The sequence below is a fragment of the Felis catus genome, chromosome B4 (assembly GCF_018350175.1).
Source record: "Felis catus isolate Fca126 chromosome B4, F.catus_Fca126_mat1.0, whole genome shotgun sequence".
Lineage (NCBI taxonomy): Eukaryota > Metazoa > Chordata > Mammalia > Carnivora > Felidae > Felis > Felis catus.
Window position 1 is genome coordinate 62,400,873 of NC_058374.1, and position 25,564 is coordinate 62,426,436.

Here is a 25,564-nt window from a genome sequence, read left to right on the forward strand (position 1 = left end):
AAGCAGTTTTATCAGTATTTCTCCTCTCCATTATGTCACAACTATTTTCAAGAAAACATTTTTTTACCTTTAAAAACAAATCCATTTGTTAAACTATAATTTGTGACATACCGTTTTCTAAAAACCACCATTTTAAATCTAGTCCTTTAGACTCGCCCTTGTTACTTACCTGGAATTTTATTTTCCCATTTCTCTAAATGCTTTAAACCATGGGGACTGCTAGTTGATTCTTCTATCATTAAGTATTACAAAAGGAAAATGATGTTGGCACACCTATTCCAAATATAGTTTTTAATGGCACCTGAGTGTATCTCCCTCTCATTATTTTTATCTTTTATAGTCTGGAAATTTAAAATCAATCCTTAAATACTGAGAAAGCTAGAACAACACAAAATAACAAAATTAATCCCATTCAGGGCACTCTGAATGCAAACACTCATAATCCAGTTTTACAGCTTAATGGACATTGTCTAATGATAATCTTACAGATCTGACATTATCTTGTCTTAAATATTTGCCTCATGTTTCTACTTTAAGTTACCCTGTTGTCCCTCACCCAAACATGTATAAAATATTCTACTTTTCCTTTTAATACTTTATTGGCTGATAATTTTCATCATCAGTAGTGGGCCTTGTTATTACTCACCTCCCACTTCCAAAGTGTATAGAAGGATCAGATTAGAAAATGTAGCTTTTTTAAAAAAAAATGTGCTTTCTTCTCCCTGTATAAGTGCCCACTCTACAATTTGTGAATGATACCTCTGTTACATATTATAGCACCTAGGTACCTGCTCACCTCAATCTTCCATGACCCTGCCTTGAACTGTTAGAAAAAGCCAACAGCCAGAGTTTAAAGAAAAGCAGTTACCTTCCTCAGACCAAATTATTGGATAAATGGTCTTGTCATTATGGCTTAACATGGATATGGCTATAACATAGGGACCCATCCCTGTTTTCCTTTATTAACAGTGTGACCTGATCACAACTTTTTAAAGTCTAGACTAGTTTTCCATATGTTTTACATATTTTATTCTGACATATCTTTTAAAAACAAAAGGACGCAAACATTTGCACTTATCAATGCCTTTTTCTTTAGATGCGGTTTGACTTCTTTCCTTCAGGCTCTTTGCAACCAAGAAGCAAGGTCTGATTTCGATACTGCCCATTTGCTATGAAAATATCAGAAGGGGTCATCTTCCAAGCAATATTCCAGTTGGGCTTATTCATTGATTAGCTGCATAATTTCTTCTAGGACATTTGTAACAGACACAACATATATAGGATTTCAGTTTGGGTTTTTCTTTCTTTTTTTTTCCCCCTAGGTGTGGTTCCCACTTCTCATTCGTATTTTCTTTTCTTTGAATATATTGCACAATATTTTATTATTAAAAAAGGTTTTATGTCTCAAGCAAAAAGTTTTTCTCCTTCACTCAGGAGGTGCTAATGTGTATTATTTTCTAAAAGAGGTAAGTGGTTGTCTGTGTGGCCATCCTCAAAGGGTACCTAAGGAGAAAAAAGACCAAAGCATTAGTTTTATTCCTTACACTATTCCCTCTAATCACAATGCTTTATTTTGGGCAATCTCTTTCAGAGCACCAAAAACTATTGTTCAGATTTAACAGTGATGCTGTGACTTAGAGGTCAGCGCCATTTCTATTGTAGCACTTACAGAACTGACAGGTTTGTAGGATCCAAGTCGGAAACGACAGTAAATTATTTCAACTATAAATTTCCCAATTCCATGTAACATGCCTGTAATAAAAAATAAGTTTATGTTTTCAATTAAATGATGCTTTAATGAAATTATTTCCTAATCTCCTAAATTATTACATAAGAATAAAAAACTCAACTAATTATAATGGCATAGATTAGTAAGGAAACAAAGCAGTTTGCTTTATTCGTTTCCACGGTTAAAAATAACAAGGCGGTTGAATTTTTAAAACAAATGGATTTCCTTTCAAAATCACAAGGCCACATGATTCATGACCTTCACCATGCAGTCTTTTCAAGGGCGCTTTATACAACTCACACTCATACCATTTTGAAAAATAATACCAGGCAGCACCACAAATTTAAACAAATTCAAATGAAGTAGTGACAAAGTCTTTCATAAGAAAACCTATTCATTCATTTCAAAAACATAGTTCAAAAAAAATAATTTAAAGTATATAAACTACATAGCTCCCCGTAAAACTGAATGGGGGGTTGGGGGATAAAGAAGGAATGGTTTCCTTTCTTTATCTATTGTGCTTAACTCTCAGATTTTCATGATTATGATTCTAAAAGTTATCTTTGAGAACATCTCATAATCTCAGGGCAAAAAAGCCCCAAATCAGAAAAACAATTTGAAAATTTTTGTTGCACATATTGCATGGTTCAAAGTACCATAAGATGTGATTTTACATATTGTACAGTTAAAAATGCCTTACGTGAAAAAAAATTTACATTCAAGTGTCTACTATTTCTAGGCATTTTATCATCTAATCCTACAACACACTTGTAAGTATACATTATTATTCCCATTTTTATAGAGGAGAAAATTTCAGAAAAGGTAAGTGACCTATACACAAGCCTATCCCCACGTGATAGCAGATGGCAGAATCTGGATTCAATTCTAGGATCCTTCTAGCTCACTAAGTAATCTCCCTTGAATCACTGAATGCAGTGAACTTAGTTATGTGTAATGCTTAATCAATTCAGAGATCTGGAATTCAATCTTAAAGAAAAAATTCTTAAAATATCAAAACATGGGAATGTATATATATTTCTTGCTCCTGCTAAGTAACGGCATCTTAATTTCAGTGTAACACTCAAGAAATTAAACAAAAAAGGAATGAATCTTAACCTGTTGTTGAAAAGATTCCTCCAACAATACCACAGAGTCTTACAAAAAACTGCCAGAAAGGCATATGCTCCTCAGTGACGGTTACCATAAGAGAACTGAGATCATATTTCATAAATATCCCAGAGACTCCATGGCTGCCTGCAGCATGGTTAATGACACGTTCCTAAAAGGAAGGGGAGAGACAGGAGAAGGAGAAAAACGGGATTCACATCATCTGGTTACTTGCACAGGCAATATGAAGCCCTACAGTCCAACTATACACGAAGGATATCCAAATCTCTTTAGGAATTGTCCTACTAGACTGAGCTCTTCAGAGACAATTGAATTATCCTATATTCTTTGTGTCTTTGGCTTCTGAAAGAATCAAAAGAGCAGAGTCATTCTTTTCTATTTTCTCAAAAAGTCACTTTACATATAAGCATTCTACTGAGCTCAAGAGCTTACAACTATATGGCATCTTCTTCATTGATCAAATCCATAAAAACTAAGTTCATATTTTGACATACGTTTTGTAAGACTTCTTTGCTAAGAATTTACAAAATAATTATATTTATTTCCTATCATTTAAATGATCGGATTTAAAAACAAGTAATTTCACTTTCTGTTGTTTATTTAAACTGTAGGAGATATAATACAAGAAGAAAACAGCATGCACTAATTTGAAACATATCAATATTTTAGTTACTGGTTCAGTTTCTAAAGATAGTTTTATTCTTGAAAGGAATGGGACTAAAATCACAAACCTCCCATAGTATGTACACTGTCCAAGAAAATACTCTATTTCATTCCATCTTGTTTACACTTCAAAAATCAAGTTTGCAAACTGTCTAATAAATTTCTGTTATAGCTTGAAACAATTATGCTACCATGGTGCTTTGTTGACTTTTGTCATAACAGTCCCTATTTTAATTAAGCTATAGCTAAACTGCAAGCTTTAGGAATACAAGTAACAAGGGAAATTAAAACAATTTCGTGTGAGGCATTACAAAACCCCTTCCCCTATTAGAACAGAGGCTTATAAGCCACTGATCGACTTTCCAATAAAGTGACTTCATCTTAAATTTCTGGTATGTTCAATATCATACCATAATTATACTGTCATCACCTGTATGGGCAGAAGCTGTCTGAAGGACCGGGGGGGTTCATGTAACAAAACACTAATAATGATTCACTTTGGGTTTCAGGACTAATGAAGCTCGGCCCTCCTCCTCTCTGTCCCCCTCATCCCCCATTTAACCAACTCTAGTTACTCCACACTTATTTTTTAAGTGAAACACAACTATTTTAGTCACCATATCAGCACAAACACACTACAAAGAGGTCAAATGCTCTGAGATTATATATATATTTTTATTTAATTTGGCTGTTTAAAATTTATCCTGGAGGGGCACCTGGGTGGCTTAGTCAGTTGGGCATCTGACTTTGGCTCAGGTCATGATATCACGGTTTGTGAGTTCGAGCCCCGCGTTGGGCTCTGTGCTAACAGCTCAGAGCCTGGAGCCTGCTTCAGATCCTGTGTCTCCTTTTCTCTCTGCCCCTCCCCTGCTCACACTCTGTCTCTGTCTCTCAATAATAAATAAATGTTAAAAAAAAATTTTTTTTTAATTTATCCTTGAGTTAATTTCGTATCAATATATGGTTATCTTTTTCTCTGTTTTTTTTTTTGAAGTTCCATGTTTCTCCATTGTGAGGATGTACCATGTGAGTTGTTTATAATCTTCTATTACAAATAACAATACAATGAATAGCCTCATACACATCATTTTTGTATTTTTTTCACTATAACCTTGGATTCAATTTCTAGAAGTGAAATTGCTGGATCAAAAGATAAATGAACATATCATTTTGCAGATATTGCCAAACTCTCTTCCATAGAGACTATGGTGTTTTGCATTCCCATAGCAATGTATATGTGCCTCTTTTCCCCAAAGCCTTGACACTATCCAGACCTCCTAATGTTCAGGTGTTGCCAATTTTAGTGGAAAATGTTATCATTCAACCCCTAAAATTGCTGATGGGGCGCCTGGTGGCTCAGTCAGTTAAGCATCCAACTCTTGGTTTCGGCTCAGGTCATGACCTCACAGTTCGTGGGACTGAGTCCGTGTCGGCTGTCAGCGCAGAGCCAGCTCTGGACTCTCTCTCCCTCTTTCTCAGCTCCTCCCTCACTAGCATGCGTGTATGCGCACACGTGCACACTCTCTCAAAATAAATAAAACTAAAAAAAAAATGCTAAAAAGCACAATATATTTTTTTACCTACTTTCTCTCTCTCCGTGTACACACATGCACACACACACACTTAAGTTTTTCACCCTGAACCCTTTGAAAGTCAAACATGACAACTTCACCCCTGAAAACTTCAGTATTTAATCTCCTAAGGGAAACTCTATAATTCCGAGGACATAGTCATCATAAGCTAGAAAACTATCAAAAGGAAACTCCACATGGAGGAAAGTAAATTTTTAAAAGCACTTATACTTTGCCTTGGAATTCTGGATAATATTTCAATGTTCAGCATTCTTTAAAAAAAGGTTTTCTTAAGTTTATTTATTTTGTGAGAAAGAAAGAGAACACATGGGTGGGAGGAACAGAGAGGGAGAAAGAATCCCAAGCAGGCTCCATACTGTCAGTACAGAGCTCCATGCAGTCAACCCCCTGAACCCTGAGATTACGACCTGAGCCAAAATCAAGAGTCAGAGGCTTAACTGACTGAGCCACCCAGGCACCCTGAATATTCACCATTCTTAAACACAATTAGAAAACATGACCCCAGAATACATGTGAAGTCTGTTAAACTGTCCAATCCCAAAACTATATTCCTCATAATACATTTTTATAAGGCTACTCTCCCTGAGATTGCAGAATGTTCGTCCTTTTAATTAGATGAATAAAAAGCACTAACTTAGGAAGGCAAACCCTCTTAGTCTACTATCTGAGCCAGAAGAACCATGCATGCTCCAGGGTAAGTACATTAATTAAAAAATTAATAACACAAAACCAGAGAATCTGCTGGCAGGTAAGAACTAATTATACCAATACAAGAGAAAACATTACAAAATTAAGATATTAAGAATAAAATCATTAATACCATCATAGTTTAATATTTTGTTTTAATTGAAGAGAAGACATTCCAGATTTTTAAAATCTACTTCTTTTCTTGCTCTACAGCATACTAATAATACCAGTTAAGGTATTAGCTTAAAATAAAATATTAATGCATTTCAAAACTTCCACAAATTTTAAATGGGGGAGAGCACCAAGTCGTAACTTTTTTTTGTAGAGGACTATAAAATACTGAAAACTAAAATCATTTTATCAGTTAGATTCAACTTACCCTTTCTGTAACAGAAAACTGATGGGTGTCTGCTGAAATTTTATATGTATGTAGTTTTGTTGGCACAACTGTAATAAAATATTGGAACATCTGGTTGTCTAGAATAAAAACAAAATGTTTTTTTTCATCAATCCAATAGCAACAATACTACTGCCAAATACACCCTCCTTCTATTATACACATTGACCTTGAAATTTAATGCTACTTATGATAGTGTTTAACAAAAAAAAATTTTTTTAAGAATCAACGAAAGCAATATACTCATACTTGGTAAACAAGTTCTCAATAAGCATAAAACAGTCATGTATACACATCTATTAGTTGTTAAAAAAAATGGGGCGCCTGGGTGGCTCAGTTAAGGGACTGACTCTTATTAATTTTGGGCTCAGGTCATGATTTCAGAGTCTTGACATCAAGCCCCGAGTCAGGCTCTGCGCTGGGCATGAAGCCTACTTAAGATTCTCTCTCTCCCTCTACCTCTGCCCTTCCCCCACTCACACTCTTTCTTTGTCAAAAACAAAAATGTTAAAAAAATGAACTAGTCATTAGATATCCTTTATAACATTATCCTTTTATCAAATATGAAAAAAGTAGCATTTCTTTACAGTAAAGAAACTAGTGAGAATAAAGTTATAACAGTATAACCACAAGACATATTTTCAGTTTTTACTAATATCTTAAGATATATAAATAAACCAATTTGGCCAGCCTTTGGATATATACAAAGAATTGATACAGGAGGAAAATAACTAAAGAACCTACTCCATGGTGGTCTAAGGTTATTGCATAATCAAAAGGATCATATTTATATAGCCTTTAGGCATTTCTAAGTTTAATACAAATCATCAATACCAGTAGATTATCAATTATTAATTAACCTTAAACAGGTAACAGTTCACAGAATACAAAACAGGTTAATTTTCTAGGTCTATCTTACAGAAAATTTAGAATTAGAAGTATCTATCTAGAGTTTCAATTAGATAAGTAATAGGGCCTCATTACATTTGACATGAAAATAGATGTACTTCACATTACACGATAATAACTGTCTATAGAAACTGTACAGGAATAAAATACACCAATTTTAAATATATGGTCTGATAAATTTTGACAAATGTCTCTGCCCACCACAGTCAAAATAGAAAATATTTTTACCACCTCAAAAAGTTCCTCCATACCCCTTTGCAGTCAATACCCTGTACCTCTGACCCTAGGCCAACCACTAATCTACCTTCTGTCATCACAGATTAGTTTTGCCTATTCTAGAATTTCATATAAATGTGAGTACACAATATGCACTTCTGTGTGTCTATCTTCTTTTGCTCAACATTAATGAATTTTTATTTCCATCAATCCAATTTCTGTCTCTTATCTCAATGTAATTCAGAATAGGGGAGGGAAGGGTAAACTGTAGATAGGAGAGAGAGGTTAAGAGTAAGAGTGTCTTCAAACACAAATATTAAACAAGTTTCTGACAAAATAAAATAAAACCTGTTTCAACTTCACTTACTTACCTACCACCTGTATGACTATAACTCTCAAAAACATGAACAGTGTTTGACTAGTTCCTCTATTATTAACCCCAACATAATAGACTTTAGTCTATTATCACAGATAAGATTAGGGAAGAAGAGTGTCAACTCTGTCCACCACCAATAGATGGCTTATTAATTGTGGGTGGTCTTCAGTTTCGTCCTTTGATGTAAGATGAATTGCTTCACCTGTGCTTAGTTTTGAGGTTTTTACAAATAAACTCTATTGTGCTGTAAACAGAGGTAGTAAGCTCAAAGTGCTAAGAGAAAAAGGTATTTAAGTATTACATATTAATGAAAAAAAGGTGAAATTGAGAGCGGTGAAGCAATAACCTATAGGTGCTACACACGTGAGTAGGATAATTACTTTGGGAAAAAAAATGGAGGACAAAGGGAATTGTATCACCTGTGAGGAGTGAAGCACAATGAATAATAACCAAAAGGGTCAAAGAAATATGACAGGAAAAAATAGAAAGCATTGAAGCTGTGGCCAGAGAACTACTGAAGACGTAGTTGCCACTGTTAATTCAAGAAAGGCTATAAATTGGTTAGATAATTTAATGGCTAGGTTTGGGGGTGAGGGTGGGGTGGAGAGGCAGATACTGTCGAATGACATTTGGTTGCAGGTCACAAATTGTTCCAAAGGTTATGGGTCTGTCCAAATTGGTACAGCATTCAAGATGTAAGTACTAAGTGATCCCCTCACAACTTCTGGGAAACATCCAGGGAATGGTTACCTGACACAACACATTTGTAATGCTAATTTTCTTTTTTCTTTTTGGGAAACAAAGCCCAATAGAACACATATTAATGAGGAGAAGTGCACACCTGCTTTAAAGCTTTGAGTAACCTACTGACACTCATCTGGTGGCATTTTAAAACATAATTCTAAAAGTCTCTTTGTCTTTGTGAATTTAGGAATAAACTCAAAAACAGCCTTTGAAAATTAATCTGTTTAGAACTGATTCCGTACAAAAATTCAAATTCATTTTAGCATCCTGAAACCAACTATTAACCAACATGTTTTCAAATGATCATCTCATAAGTAACATATAGTGTATTTCTGTATACAATGAACATACACCTAAAAATGAGATTATATATTGAATAAAGCTTTTAATTCTCAGAATGTTTCTACTCACACATTTCCAAATTTAGTACACTCAAGTTTCCTTAAGTGAAGCATTTCCATACAAACATAAAATACTCAGGAATGTAAGCCAGGATTCTAAGTAAACCATCTTTGATGCATCTGATTACAACACTATGCTACAAGAGTAAAAAATACTGAAAATATTAATAAATCTATTTGAATTAATAAAAAATGAAATCCTTAATTAGAGTTTTGCAAAGGCTAGAATTCCTAGTAGCACAAGAAGCTTTACATGTCCTTAAAAGGTCCTATAGGTGGGGCATGTCATATGGTAGGACTATTTCAGTAGAGGAAAGGCAACCAAAAACCTTCAAGAAACACAAGATTGATTACTTGTTATAAAATTAAGAAAATAATCCATCCAAAAAAAAGAAAAAAAATAATCCATCCATATTTGGATAAAATGAAATTTTAAGTGGAACAGAAGGTTAAAACAGTAATAAAAGGGATCTATGCTATAAAGTACTACTTCTGACTGTGTTAATAACCAAACTATTCTAGAATAACTCTACGTTTCTGATGTTTGTAAAATTCCCCAAGGAGGTTTCTATAATGGTAAATATGCATTTTAGAACTCTGAACCTATACTAAGAAAACATTTCTTATAATGTTGAAACTTTCATTGGTTCTTCTTCTTTCTTTAGTGCCCTATTAGGAGTTATGCCCTATTAGCACATTAACCTTCCATATATTTAGAGAGCTTTTAAATTCAACTCTTTTTCCTACTTACTTGTTACTCTAATTTCTTATTTTGTTCTTATGGTTCATTTTTTAACGGACAAATTCTCTCTTACACACCTTACCACAGAAAATTATCAATCAATCCACTTAAAGATTTATCTGTTTATTACAAAGGGGTTAAAGAGAATTATTAAAAATGGGTTAATATTAAAGTTATAAAAACAATTCCTACATGCAAATTCCAATAGTAATTATTAAATACTTACGGTCTACAGCAATTTTTTCAGTTCCATCCAAAGGATTAATAATTCCTGGAACAAGCTCTCCAAAAGACAAATGATCTATTCTGTGAGAAAAGTTGTAAGCTAAGAGGAATAAAACAAAATTAAGTACAGAAATTAAATTATTCAAAACCACATATTACAGATTGGTTCACATTCCTATCTAACCTCAAATAAAATTATCTCAATCTGCAGGTATAATAATATAGTATTTAAAATCACATTATTTTGAGAGAATACAAATAAATATGTGGAATTAAATGTATAATGGTAAGTACATTCTGATAAAATGCTGTATCTTAAATTTCATAATTACATCTATGAAATATTACATCTAATCTTCATAACCAAAGATAATAATAATGAGTCTTTCCTGGTCCAAATCTTTATATAGTGATAGGACTGTATTGTTAGAATAAATGGAATGATGTCCATGTAGCCAAATACTGAAACCAATCAGATATATTTTTAATGCACACCATTGCTAAATGTGACAAACTGACTTTTTATGGAATTTATTACTTGGTTTTATGCTCTAAAACAGACTTTAAAAACTAAGTTTTATGACAATTATTACACAAAACTTGAATACTTTATATGTATACACGTGTCCAGATGTACGTTTATATATTGAAATAAACTTCAAACACATTCCCTTCATTAACCCTAAAAATTAGCAGAAATGTGTACCAAGTGATAGAACACGCACTAAGGCTCTACTCCCTAATCCCAGCAACTTCTGAGCTATAAATAAGTAGAAACACAGGTAATTTAAAGACATGAGAAAATGAATTAGAGTCAATAAATTAATCATTTATTTTCTCCTTTGGACATCTGTTTCGACAAAAGCCCACTTTTAAAACACTCCTTGCATCTGCACTCAGAACAAAACACAAGAAAAAAACCCACACACAACACTTTTCAATGACATCTTCACGGAAAAAAATTAGGAAACTGCTCACAGTCATGGTTGACAAGTGCTGCCAAGTGTGCATGACCTCGGGGATGTGGAATTGCCCTGAAAGGAAGAAAAAAAGATTAAAGTCGTAATATTTAAATATACAACAAATTAAAATCAGAAAGGGGATCTTTCCTCAGTTATATAATTTTATTAATGTATAATGAAAACATGTTTGTCCTATGATTTAAATAGCTAAGTCTACTCATCTCAGCCATGCAAAAAACTGGGGGCTGGCACACTGTTTCTGTGAAGTGCCAGACAGTAAGTATTTTAGGCTTTGTGGGCCAAGATGCAACACTGAAAATATATGTACTAGTTACACAAGAGGAAAGAAAATTTTTTGCGACCTTTTCTTAATGATTTGTTTTTGAGAGAGAATAAGCGAGGGTGTGTGAATGGGGAGGGATGGGGGAGAGGGAGGGGGGAGAGGGAGGGGGAGAGAGAGAGAATCTTAAGTAGACTCCACACCCTGCATGAAGCCGGACATAGCACTTGATCCCACAACCCTGGGATCATGACCTGAGCCGAAATCAAGAATTGGACGCTTACCTGACTGAGCCACCCAGGTACCCTGACATTTAAAATGTAATAGTAATAACTGAGTACTTTTTTTTGTAGTTCAGGTATTTTTGCTGGGAGATAACCTTTCCTTAACTAGGGTTGAGAGTTAGGGTTCCCTATTTTCAAAACTGATCACAAAGATTTATGTGTTATGATGATCTATAATGAAATGTTATATGTTTTATCTTTGAAAATATTAATCTATGAGCATATCTTTTAATTAAGTATATTCATTGCTTGGATAGAACTCTCTTACATTCTTCTCTTGGTATTTCCTTCCGGCATGTCATTGCATAACACAGATTGATCACTTGCATTTTAAGATGGAATTTCCTTAAGTACACAGTTAAATGGATTTTGAAACATGTAAATTTCCTTTGCACCTGCATCAAGGTCTGAAACACTTCAGGAACTGTAGTTTGAGGTTGCAAAATATATACAAGTATAAGAATGGAGATCTCATTTCTTGTTTTAACTTTTGACAGTGCAGGCTGTCAAAGCATGGGAAGCAAGGAAAACCACTTAAAATCATTTGACGTTACTTATCGCTGAAATAACTTTACCACAATATGAGTTTCATATATAAACACTGCTTTTGCTTAAAATTTTAGGCTAACCTCATTGAGAAACATTATCCAGTCTGCACAAAACTTAACTTCCAAAGCTATTCAGTGCTCAATAATAATGGGTGGCAAGTGTCCTTATTCAGAAAAATTTCAATCTTGGCCCTGAGCTCCAAAATCATACACACACAAAATCTTTACCACTAAGCTGTCAAGCTGTTATGTAGCAGGGCAAGTTGTACCATTTAGCTTTTCCTTCTGACAAGTTCATGAAAATGACGATATTTAAGTCCATGAGAGCAAATGAAGTTCACCGTCAACACTATCACTTCAATTAATACATGCTCAATTCAAATATTTTCTGTGAAGTACTGCTGCTGATACAGTAGATAGAACCACAGGCTTTAAACACCTTACATTTTCACAGGCTTTGAAAATTTATATACGTAAGCCTTTTTCTGCTTCATACATATTTACTACCAGCAACACACTGATGTTCTCTCAATTTCTTTAAAAATCTTTTTATCTATAGTTGTTCCATGCAGGCTATTCACAGACAAGTAATTCTTCAATCATTTCAAACTCACATCGACTCCTCAAAAAAAATCAACAAACAGTATTAGTAACTCCTGTTCACTCAAGAGCCAAGGAAACCCACTCAGTATCACCTGCCTTGCTTTTTAACTGACTATTGGCTACTGCTCTCAAGGTCCTCAGTTGCTTAAGCACTTTTCCCACCAAAAGGCTAACCATCCAAAGTCAGTCTATTTTCCCCAGATGCCTTTCTTTGATTGGTGCACACACACACAATTCCATCAGCCTGCCAGTAAGTGGCTTTCCTTCCTTAGCATTAGCTAACCAATTAGTCACGTTTAAACTTAATGTGGTGGCAGTCCTCAGTTTCATTTTCTATTCTTACGAAGAAATTCTACTTGTGTTTACATATTCCCTTTTAAATTTTTATTTTTCCCAAGAGTTAGTGATGTTGTTATGCGTGCTTAGTCTGCTATTATTGAAGCGTCCTGTATCCTCATAGCACAGCTATAGTGTCATTGCATAATAAACATCCTATTCTGAGGTCAAATTTGATAAAATAATCCACACTCCACTCTGCCTTAAAAGTATATCTGAAACCCGTATTTCTTTTTCTTTTCTGACAGAGTAACACAATAAATAAATAAAATGCTGGAGGACAGCAATACACAGGGCATCTATAATGCTGTCAAGCTATAAGTGTCATAACTTGTTATAATTTGTAGTGCATACCGAGTAGCAGCACAAAGTGATGAGTCATGTACAGCCCTTGCCACAATTACTCAGTCCTCGTAGTGTGAAAGTAGCCATATGTAAACAGGGAAGCATGACTGTGTTCTAGTAAAACTTTGTTTTTGGACAGTCAAATCTGAATTTCATATATTTTTCATGTGTTACAATATATTGTTCCATGTGATTTTCAGTGAAGGAAAGATTGTTTTGAAAACTGGAAGGCTGGGAGGAGGCATTTTTGGCTGCCACAGTTGTCAGGGAGGAGTCACTACTGGCATTTATTGGACAGCAGCTAGGGAAGCAAGGCATCCTGCAATGCAGGGACAGTGTCACACAGAAAAATACTGTCCCACATCTTGCATGACTTCCAAACACTCTAAGCAGCATTCATAAAGGTGAAAAACCTATGAATAATGATCTGAGTCTAGAACTTAACTCCATTTAGCTACACAAAGTACTTTGTTGTAGTTTCAATACATACTAAATTTCCTAGGAAATGGAGAAAATATTTTACTTTGTTTTATTTGCAGTATTACAGAGTTGTTCCCTATTTCAGAATCAACAGAAATAGCATTAGTGATATTTGAACAGCCAATACATGTTTCATTCTGCATACGCAACTGATATGTACCTGATGATTCTACATGTAAGTGGTAAGCCTCTGCCTACTCCATTACCTTATCTATAATGTATTCAGGCTCAAACATTTGCATATCAAAATACATATTATCGTGTTACAAATCATGTTCCTTTTATTTCTCCTTTATATTACAGTTGAGAATGATGATATTCTATCTGAGAAGATAAAATGAGATCTTCAAAAAGATCAATATTGAACTTGGTAAACCTAATACCAAATATTAGGAGTGGATTTCATAAGATATCCCGGAGATAAGGGTAAGATACAAACCAAATACTTTCCCATCTGGCCTCCCTTATTCATGGCATGAATTATCACATGGAGAGAGAAGTGAAATTTGGAAACAAGGCCATGATATAGAGGCTCATAAAATATTAGTCAAAGTTATCCTCTTTCTCTTTCAGTTAGTTTGGGAGTAGGATATTGTTTGTATCCATGTGAGCAATAAAACCTCAATTTCTTTGAGCCAGCTATTATCTATTGTCTGCACTATACTAAGAAATTCTAAGGTTCCCAGCTACAGAATCAATCCTGGCAACAGTAAGAAAACAACAAAACATAAATGTCAAGAAGAATGGGACAAGAAAGACAAATGTCTGATCTCATCATTGTAAACACTGAAATAATACTGCATAAAAGACTTATTCTATTTTTCTCTACATATAACAAAAAAAATCTCTAGCAACGTTTTATCCTGCTTTATGGCCTTTCCCTCAGTCTGGATGCCCTTTCTCCTTTATATATAAAATTCCTAATCATTCACTAGTGTTCAAAGGTTTTCCTCAATAAAGCCTCTGCTGATGTGCAGGGTAAGTCAAGTACCCTGTTATGTATAGTTTCTTATCGGCCATACTTCTACAGCTTCAATACAACTATAATTAAGTATTTATTAGTGTAATTCACTGTTCAAAGTTTGGATTCTCTCACAGAATGTCAGCACCATAAAGGCAAAAACACTTTCTCTCTTTCTTTTTTATGGTTTTTATCCTTAGTACCTAGCATGGTACTATGCACACAGCAAGTACTCAAAAAATGTCTTTTATAATGTAGAACTGTTCAGCTCTACAACTCTAGATGGAAGGAAGAATGAGAGGGAGGGAGGCAGGGAGAGAGCCAGAGAACCTATTTATTCAGAACTTTACCAAGTGTTTAAATCATATGAGAGTATCTATACTGGTGCTGTTCATGAAGACAGGTGGTCTGATATTTTTCTTAACTTCTACATACTTTATCTTAGGCACTACCAATTTCTAACTACATAAAAATACTTGTCTCAAATTCATCAAGGATTACATTTTGATGATGATCATCAGAAGGAAAAATAAAACAAAAACCTAATGCCATCCAACATGAACAAATTAACAAAATGTCTACGTAAGAGCTTCCTGGCTACTAATACTTGGCAAGTAGAAGGTTTTCATCCATATCCACTTACAGCTCATTTAATTTATAAACTATAACATGACTGTTTTACTTTTGTTTTGAAGTAGTTTTTAAAGTTAGTAGTCTTCTTGGGGCACCTGGGTGGACTCAGTTGGTTGAGCATCCGACTTCGGCTCAGGTAATGATCTCACAGTTTGTGGATTCGAGCCCCACATCAGGCTCTCTGCTGTCAGCACAGAGCTCACTTCAGATCCTCTGTCTCCCTCTCTCTCTGCCCCTTCGCTGCTCATGTGCACGTGCACACACACACACACTCACTCACGCTCTCTCTCTCTCAAAAATAAACATTAAAAAAATAAACAGGGGCACCTGGGTGGCTCAGTCTGTTGAGTGTCCAACTTGGGCTCAGGTCATTGTCTTGCTGTTTGTGGGTTTGAGCCCCACGTTGGGCTCTGTGCTGATAGCTCGGAGCCTGGAGCCTGCTTTGGATTCTGTGTCTCCCTCTCTCTCTGCCCCTCCCCCACTCACGCACGCTCTCTCTCTCTCAAAATAAACATTAAAAAGTTTAAAAAATAAAATTAAAAAAAAATAAATTGAATAAACACTGGGGTGCCTGGGTGGCTCAGTCGGTAAAGCTTGGTCCAACTTCAGCTCAGGTCATGATCTCGCAGTCTGTGAGTTCAAGCCCCTCATCAGGCTCTGTGCTGACAGCTCAGAGACTAGAACCTGCTTCAGATTCTGTGTCTCCCTCTCTCTCTGACCCTCCCCTGTTCACATTCTGTCTCAATCACTTTCAAAAATGAATGTTAAAAATTTTTTTAATAAATAAACATTAAAAATTTTTTTAAATAAATAGGGGCGCCTGGGTGGCGCAGTCGGTTAAGCGTCCGACTTCAGCCAGGTCACGATCTCGCGGTCCGTGAGTTCGAGCCCCGCGTCAGGCTCTGGGCTGATGGCTCAGAGCCTGGAGCCTGTTTCCGATTCTGTGTCTCCCTCTCTCTCTGCCCCTCCCCCATTCATGCTCTGTCTCTCTCTGTCCCAAAAATAAATAAACGTTGAAAAAAAAAATATTAAAAAAATTTTTTAAATAAATAAAGTTAGTAGTCTTCTCTATCCTGAGATTGAAGCCCTGAATGTAAGTTTCAAAATATCAAAAATGCAGATACACAACATTGTAAACAGTCCTTTAGTAGTTTTGTTATTTGATTAGCAAAGAATTTACTTTTAAACCAAGCTGCCAACTTGTCTAAAGTATTTTCAGTAAGTTAAAAGAACATACTTGCCCACAGTTATGTGAAAATTCCCCGCTACTTTATTGACATAGAGATGACCATGAATTCTGCAAGCATCTGGAGGCTGTGATGAATCATCTTCCCTGTTACAACATGAGAGGAAGGATTACTTATGGCACACTCAACACAGTCACCGTCCTGTGGAAGGAACACTTTGTAGATGAGGAAAAGAATCCCTAAAAATCAATTTTTAGGTAATGATCTAAATGTCAAAAGTACCACAGCAGTTTTTTGAAGTCTACACATTTATAAAAACTCATACATCTACAAAGTAGAAAAACAATTACATATATATATACATGTATATATGTGTATATATACACATACACACACACACATATATTCACACACACGCACACATATATTCGTTCCATGATTCTTCACATCTGACCACAGGACTAAGGCCAGTAAGAGAAGAAAGATTAAAAGAATTAGCCCAATAAAAACATACTTTTGTCAGCTGTTTCTGGCACTGTAGGGGACAGAGAAAGATGGAAGTAAGAATGAAGGAAGGCATGCCATCCAAGTTCAAACAGACAATGACATCTTCCTAAGCAAATGTCAAACCTCTGTATAGTTTTAAATTTAAATGATTTTCATGATTATAGCATTTCTAAATATCACCTGTTGTAACCTAAAAAAAGAGAAAAAAAAGTGAAATAAAAACACAAACTCCTAACCAAAGTTTCTACATCCTCATAAAATAATGGCAAATGCAATTAATTTGTTCTTAAAACCTAAAATAATTTTATATGGAAGTATGCCATACACACATAAGAGAAAAATTAAATGAAAATGAAATAATATTATTTGTGATCAGGATGATCAATATCACAGGCTATAAATTTAAGAGTAAAAAGAAATCATCATACAGAATGATTACATCTTCTCTAAGAAATATGAGATTCAGGAACTAAACCCATACTCAAACTTTGTCATAGTCAAATCCTAATAAATAGTTGTACATTTAAAAATTACATCTCACCTTGGTGGAAGTGCTGTTGAATCACTTTTGAAAGCACTTTTAAATATGACATCTTGAAGTGAATGTTCTTCTTGGAGTCTGCTCTGAATCAGCTGCAGCATCCTACATACAACATCAACAAGCAACGGTTACAAATACACCTAGGAGTACAAGAAAGCTAACACTTTTTTAAAATAACAATGGTTAGCTGACTTACTTAGCCCATATATTTGTTATTACAAGACTTTATTCTAAAATAAAGTACCAAATTTTCTTTGGTCATTTCCTTAAAAGAGGGAAAAATGAGGTAGGGCAGCTAAGTTTAATAGCTGATGGAGTGAATAATAGATGTGCAGTCAGAGTCACTAAGGAGCTTCTCCTCACCTGAGTATCTAAACTCCTTTTTCACGCTTGCATGCAGCTGTTACAAAATTCTTACCTTTTGTCGGGTACGGAATAAAGTGTGACAGGTACAAAGAATAAGACAAGTACAACAGATTTGGTGGACTTAAGTGGGAGATTACTGGGGTATAAACCCATACCACAAGCATCTAATTCTCATTACAAAATAGGCCATTATGGTGTCTCTTTTTCCAAAGAAAAATGGTATAAGACCATTCTGAGCAAAATATTATACTCTACCTGTAATTTTTTTTAAAGAATATTAGCATATAAGGCATAAAACTATAAAACAAAGTATATATTTGAGAACCCATACTTAGAATTTCTTTTTAAATATACCTAGCCCCATAGAACAAATTAGTTCAAGATTTTTTTTTTTTTTTTACAAATTTCTTTATGTTCACAGTAACTTATAAAATTATTTATTCTGAACAACAAAACCAAGAATAACAGCTTTCTCTCCCTCTAACACTTCTACCATTGGGCCATGTTATTTCCTACCATGTTTAGCAATAAGTCTGTACCTTTAAATATAATCCTATTTTACCTCCTTTAACTCTACGTCTTCAGATAACTAAAATCCAAAATCATCTGTTTAAAGTTCAAACTCACCAGGTACAAAAATTACACACAGAGGGACGAACAGACAAAACACAGAGGATTTTTAGGGCACCAAAACTATTCTGTAGATACTATAATGGTAGACATATGTCATTATACATTTGTCAAAATTCATAGAATGTAGAACACCAAAAGTAAACTATGGACTTTGGGTGATAATGATGCATCCATACAGGTTCACAGATTGTAAGGAATGTACCGCTGTAGTGCCAAGTATTGATAATGGTGAAGGCTGTGCACGGGGGGTGGGGGGGCAGTGGATATTTGGGAATTCTGTTACTTTTCGCTCAATTTTGCTGTGAATCTAAAGCTACTCTAAAAAGTAAAGTGTTTTTAAAAAAAGTTTATCTACCTATATAAAACTTGGGGAAAATTATAAACAAATATAGACCCTTATAAAAGGAAGCAAACAATCTGGTATTTCACTCCCCACCATAATGATAAACATTTTTTAGAAGTGCAAGTGAAAGATCAAATATTTACGCACCATTCACTAAAAACACTGGTAAAATAGGTCTATTTAAAATAACAATTCATTTTTACACTGTAAATTTAGTTCAGAATAAATCTTAAATCTAGAACTAAAAAGCAGAAATCAAAAAGGCTATGTCTAGGGTTTGAGATTTATTTACTGCTACAGGAGAGAGACTAACTGGGATCTTAAATATTTTTAAAAAGCAGAATACCAGCTGAAAGAAAACTTCATCTATTTCAGCAAACTCTAAAGGTAAAGAACCATTTAATATGTACATTATTCAGGATGTTAGTCCTTTGGTATCTCTAGTCCATTCTAGAATATTTGTTTAGAAGCAGAACTGATAATCTACGAAGATTCAACAACCAGATCCCATCTTCAGATTCACAGGTCTCAAGACAAAATCTTTGGATCTAATGCTACCAGAAACTGAAAGTTTCTTATTTGATGTGTGTCTTGTATTTCCAGAGTCCAATTTCAGTGCTGAGCAATGGAAAAAGAGGTTGAAGACAGCAAACTCTGTGTATAACTTTTGTCTCAAATATACCAGTATCTAAGCTTATATTCCATTTATGAAGATATGAAAAAAAAACACCTCTATTATGGAAAACAGCCATCATTTTAATAGTAAAAACACAGTGTCTTGAACACTGAATAAAATTCCATGTGAAAGGAGGCTTCTCACTTTAATAGTTCTGGATTAAAGTAATGTCTTTCATCTCTGGATGGCTTTCTACTAAAAGCGCTACAAGCCCAGAGACAACTACATTTGATTTCAACCTCAATTTTAAAATCTCCACAAATGGCAAAACTGGAAATTAAAAGAGAAATGCCTTTGAAATGTACTTAGAAAAAAAAAGAAAAAAAGATGGGAAAAAGGGTTTTTGGTTTTTTTTTTTTTTTTGGCAATAATCTTAAATTAGGTAGAGCCTTTGTAAGCCCTGGAAACAAAAAAGAAAAAAAAGAAAAAAAAAAAAAACAGCACTATATGGGAGTAGGGGTGGGGGAACCATTTATAACAAAGGACTACTTTCTTTAATATACAAAGGACTATTTAAAATTATCAGGAAAAAAAAAAAACCAACAACCAAGCAAAATGGGCATAGGGCATGAATGAGCAGTTTCACACAAAAAGAAATACAACAGGAAAAAAAATCCATAAAGATATTCAAGTGATTCATTCATAAAGAAATGTTAATTTAAAAAAAGCATAATACTATTTTCACCCACAGAATTGGCAAAAGTAAAAAAGCCTTGGTTATACCCACTATTGGTGAGGTTGTGTAGAAACAAATACTATCAGTTTTGGAGTGTAAGTAAAGATATTTTGGCATCACCTATCAAAATGTATTTTTTCACAGTTCTATTGAGATATACTTGACATATCACATTGTATAAGTTTAAAGTGTACAATATACGATTTGACACATTTCTATTTTGCAAAACGATCACCCCATAAGTTAACAACCATCATCTCACATAGTTACAAATTTTTTTCTTTGTGATAAGAACTTATCAGTATGTTAATTAAATATCCTCTGAAAGAGAAATTCCATTTCTATACACTTACACACACTTACACATATTCACACCAGTATATAAGGAATTAGGTTCAAGAAATTTCATTGAGCATTGTTTTTAATATTAGAATCCTGCAAATAATCTAAATGCCCAGTGATAAAAATCAAATAAGAACTATAGTTTATCAGAATGCTGTATGTAGTGAAATGGGAAGATGTCCAAAATACCAGGCTAGGTAGAAAAAAGCAAGTTCTAGAATGAATGTATAGAAAGACACCATTTGTAATGGGAAAAATAAAACACAAGCAAATATGCAAACATACAGAAAATTGTAAATTAACAGAAAATTTCTAGGCTACAAAAGAAATTTAACTCTAGTTATAACTGCTAGTCAGCAGCACTAAGAGTAATAATGAAGAGGTTTTTACTTTTAATATATACCCTTTACTTCATACTCTTTATATTCAAATTGAATTTTAAATGATCACATATTGCCTTATAAATTTTTAAATACTTAATAAAATTTTAAAAGAAAACTAAAATGTACTTATGATTCAAAGTACACTAGAGAAAACATTATACAAAACTCTCCTATAATTTGACAATATTTTTGAAATTATAAAGATTAAATATTATATTCTGTTAATATTTCACCCCTAAAACTGCCCACAAAAATGTTAAATCTATGGATAATTCAAAATGGACAAAATAGAGAAAATCTGATCCAGATTTCATGGACCACAATACTTTAATTCACTTATTACCTCTGCCACTCTTTTTGCTGTGGTGAAAGATCAAATATTACCTGAAATAAAGGAAAACATAATCACTAGCACTGTCAATTTCTCTTGGCTTTTATATCATAATTAAAAAAAAAAAAATTCTTTAAGCAAGTAACAAATTTATAATACTGATAAAAACAAGTATTCATGATTTACATTTAATCTTCTGTAAGTGAAAAAATATAATCTATAATATTCTTACTCAAAGCCAATATAAAGGAATTTTACTGATCACAAATATTTACCTGTTACAGTTATCCACATTTATAGGAATGACTATAAGCTGATAATCTGGCATATGTACAAAATGGTATTTTAGGACTTAAAATCATTTAAATGATACGTGCATGAAAGTTTTTATAAAAGAAAAAGAAAAACATAAAGCTCAACTGTAATATCCAAGCATCCAAAGCCGACATTGTTGCCAGAAAGATGCCACGATGAAATCAACAATTCTGAAACGAGCTACACAAATTGCCCTATAATTCCCAAATGTAGGAATAAAATAAGGAATAATTCAAGAAATTGTACTTAAGTACTATCTTCATAGATTCAAAGTCAGACTAGGTGACTTGTAGAATCAGAGGGAAATATGCAAGCTTTCCATGCTTTATGGCAATATCCACAATTTAACCTTGCAATAAAAAGGCAAGGTTTTTTTATAAAGGTAATCATAACAAAGCATATAGATTCTACTTTTTATTTTTTTTTTTAATTTTTTTTTTCAACGTTTATTTATTTTTGGGACAGAGAGAGACAGAGCATGAACGGGGGAGGGGCAGAGAGAGAGGGAGACACAGAATCGGAAACAGGCTCCAGGCTCTGAGCCATCAGCCCAGAGCCTGACGCGGGGCTCGAACTCACGGACCGCGAGATCGTGACCTGGCTGAAGTCGGACGCTTAACCGACTGCGCCACCCAGGCGCCCCTAGATTCTACTTTTTAAATTTAGCAATATTAGTTATCCCTCCATAATCGGCTCCTAACCTACTACTCTCTCTCTATAAAATCCTCAGTTTTTTAATCAAAGTGGAAGAAGCCTTCATTCTATCAAATAGTTCTACATCTCTGCCTTTAGTAATTTAATTATACCAACCTGGGAACTTCGTCTCCTGTAATTGTGACCCTCATGTCTGTCAAAATCCTACATACCATATCCTCCAGGTTAAATTGCCTCCATCTTTCTGATTACAATGAAATTGTCTCTGATTACTCCTGCTGAACTTGTCTACAGCATGTTTCCCACCCTTTGCCCACCATAGCACGCAAGGAAAATGCTAACATCTGTAAAACACACGATGGCAAACAAGAGGCTGCATGCAACTGCTTCCCAGTTACCTTGTAAATAAAACTTTTGAAGGTAGGGACTATGTGATTCTTCCTTTGACTTCCCCAAACTGCTTAGTGTAGTGTTTAGCATGTGGGTAAAGGATCTACTGAGTAGCCTACCGCATGCTACGTACTATGTTACTTAATTCATCACTTCATTGAACCTTCAGAATAAGCTCTGAGTTTGTTATTATTCTTGCCTTTTTTTATGTGAGGAAGAAGCTCAATAGGTTAAAAACTTCTTCCAAAATCAGAGACTGTAAGAGTCCATATATAAACCCAGCTGTCAGATTCCTCACTTTTCCACCATTTTTTAAATTCTTTTAAGTAAAGAAATAGTAATGAAATATGACAGTAAATAGCAAAGTAGTAACTCTCATAGCATAATGTGTGATCACAAGTTGGAAACTAGTAAAGCTATTACGGTTAAGTTTTTAATATTCGGAGTACATATTAGGATAGTAAGTATGAAAACATAAAAAGTAAACATTTTCTCAAATAATTTTATATTGATAATTTTTACCTAAATATTTTAATATAAATTAGGACAAAGGAACGAATACTTACCAGAAATACTGAGCATTTTAAAAATTACTAATAAAAAGTATACAATTAAGTATTTTTAAGTTCCTACCTTTCTGGCCAACACATGACTTTTAATTATATGACAGTTAAATTTAATTTTTTTGTTGTTGGGGGGGGGGAGCAGGAGGGGAAAGAGTCTCAAGCAGACTCCATGCTCAGTGTGGAGCCTGACACAGGACTTCATCCCATGACCCTGAGAGCCGAAATCAAGAGTCCGAGGCTCAACTGACTGAGCCACCCACACACCCCATATGACAGTTAAATTTAAATAAAGCTTTCCTATTCCACAAGTGACTGAAAGAGATGACTAACTGTTGACAATGTAATAATCAATAATCTTGTTACAATTGCATAATTCTAACATATTCCTTAGTGCCTATTATCTAACAAGGCACCTATACTTCACATTTTGTGAAACAAAGAAGAAAGGATAAAATTAATGCTTTTCAGGAGCTTAAAAATCTAGCTAGAGAGACAAGCTCTCCAGAAAATATATGTAAACAAAATCAGGGACTTAACAAATGTGAAAAAAAAGTAGGAACGAGAGCCACTCAGAATAAGGAGAGAATGCTAAAGAAAAAGTGTAAGTAAATTTTAGGGGTGCCTGGGTGGCTCAGTTGGTTAAGCATCTGACTTTGGCTCAGGGCATGATCTCGCAGTTTGTGAGTTTGAGCCCCACGTCCGGCTCTGTGCTGACAGCTCAGAGCCTGGAGCCTCCTTCAGATTCTGTGTCTCCCTTTCTCTCTGCCTCTCCCCTGCTCGCTCACTGGTGCTCTCTCTCTCTCTCTCTCTCTCTCTCTCTCTCTCTCTCTCTCTCTCTCAAAAGTAAATAAATATTTAAAAAAATTTTTTTTAAATTTTAGAGGGGAGGTTAAAGATGATTAAGTCTCCTCAAAACCAAATTTTCACTATGTTCAGAGAAACATAAAATGAGGACACAATCTATATTATCATTTTAAATAATTTTAAATTTGCATCCCCATGCTAGAAATCGTCAAGAAGTTATGCAAGCTTGCATACAAGGGTGAAAGGGAGACTAAAGTGAGAAAAGAGTCCAAGACATAATTTATTTCATGGGACAGAGAAGTTTATATTAGGAAACAAGGAAAGTCCCTAATTCAGAGTAAGAGAGGAAACAGTGATAAAAGATAGTAAGACACCCAAGGAAGAAGCAGTCTCTACCCTAGAAGCACTTTCAGGAGTTCAATCAAGTGCCAGAGACCACATGGTGAGGACATTCCAAAGCAGTGTTATTCCTAGCTCTTATGTGGCATGGACAGTGTTCTAAGTTAAGCAAGAATGCTGCTACAGCTGGTTGCTAATGAGGATGGTCACATGAGCTAAAGAAAGAGGAGTTACCCTAGCTCAATTTAGCCTGTCAAAACAAACACAGAAAAGAAAATTTGGGAGGGCCCTGGTGGACCACTCCACTATCCTGGACCAAATACCGACTTCTTCCTTCCTCTTCAAAAGCATCTTAAGCTCTAACATGACTTAAAAGAAACACAATATAGGGGAACCTGGGTGGCTCAGTCAGTTAAGCATCCAACTTCAGTTCAAGTCATGATCTTATGGTTCATGAGTTTGAGCCCCATGTTGAGCTCTGTGCTGACAGCTCAGAGCCTAGAGACTGCTTCAGATTCTGTCTCCCTCTCTCTCTGTTTGTCCGCTGCTCATGCTCTGTCTCTCTCTCAAAAATAAGGATTAAAAAAAAAAAAAAGAAAGAAACACAGCATATCTAAATCTATACCCTTTCATCTAGGTATGAAAAAAAAAGTGTGTGTGTTGGAGAAGGTGGGTCAGATAGGAACTGACATAACTCAACAGTCTATTTCAACTCTCAATCACTTAATGGGCCACTTTATATCCCCTTTCTAAAATTAGACAAGAAAATAAATAAATAAATGAATGTATAAAAAGATTCATTAACGTGAAAAAAGTGGTCAATCTCAAGTATGAGGGCTAATTTTCCTCTATGATACCATTGCTAGGAATAAGAAAAGTGTTAAGTTTTTCTAATTATTTCTCACTGACATTTAACATCATGCAGACAGGAAAAAAATGGAATGATCTATGAGATACTAAAGATATTGAATATAATCATTGAATTTTAAAATATAATGAAGGCACTGAAAAGAAGATAGGTCATGCTGGATCAAGGTAATTTCTCAGAACTCAGAGAAGTATGAAATACACATCTAATGTAAGAATTGATAAGAATATTGAGAACCACTCCATGAGATTCAGCATCATATAAGAATTTTAAAAAGCAGAGGTAAAACCATGGCTTTAAACAAAATTAAAGCAGATAAACAAGCCAAAAAGTGTGTGTGTGTGTGTATATGAGTGTGTGTATATGAGTGTGTGTATATGTGTGTGTGTATACATATATATA

At 34.5% G+C, this 25,564-nt stretch overlaps 1 protein-coding gene across 2 annotated transcripts in view; it reads right to left on the reverse strand.

The window, feature by feature from the left end:
* Window positions 1-1,012: 1,012 nt before the first annotated feature.
* Window positions 1,013-25,564, reverse strand: part of ERGIC2 (ERGIC and golgi 2) — a 41,237-nt gene continuing 16,685 nt past the window's right edge. For both annotated transcript variants that reach the window (XM_003988532.5, XM_006933600.4), the window contains 9 exons: window positions 21,239-21,279; window positions 17,477-17,578; window positions 16,479-16,574; window positions 10,788-10,843; window positions 9,811-9,909; window positions 6,179-6,276; window positions 2,846-3,008; window positions 1,670-1,752; window positions 1,013-1,503 (listed from right to left, as the gene is read on the reverse strand). In XM_003988532.5, the coding sequence (XP_003988581.1) occupies window positions 1,441-1,503; window positions 1,670-1,752; window positions 2,846-3,008; window positions 6,179-6,276; window positions 9,811-9,909; window positions 10,788-10,843; window positions 16,479-16,574; window positions 17,477-17,578; window positions 21,239-21,279 (801 nt within the window). In that variant the 3' untranslated portion in view covers window positions 1,013-1,440. The remainder of the gene's footprint in view (window positions 1,504-1,669; window positions 1,753-2,845; window positions 3,009-6,178; window positions 6,277-9,810; window positions 9,910-10,787; window positions 10,844-16,478; window positions 16,575-17,476; window positions 17,579-21,238; window positions 21,280-25,564) is intronic.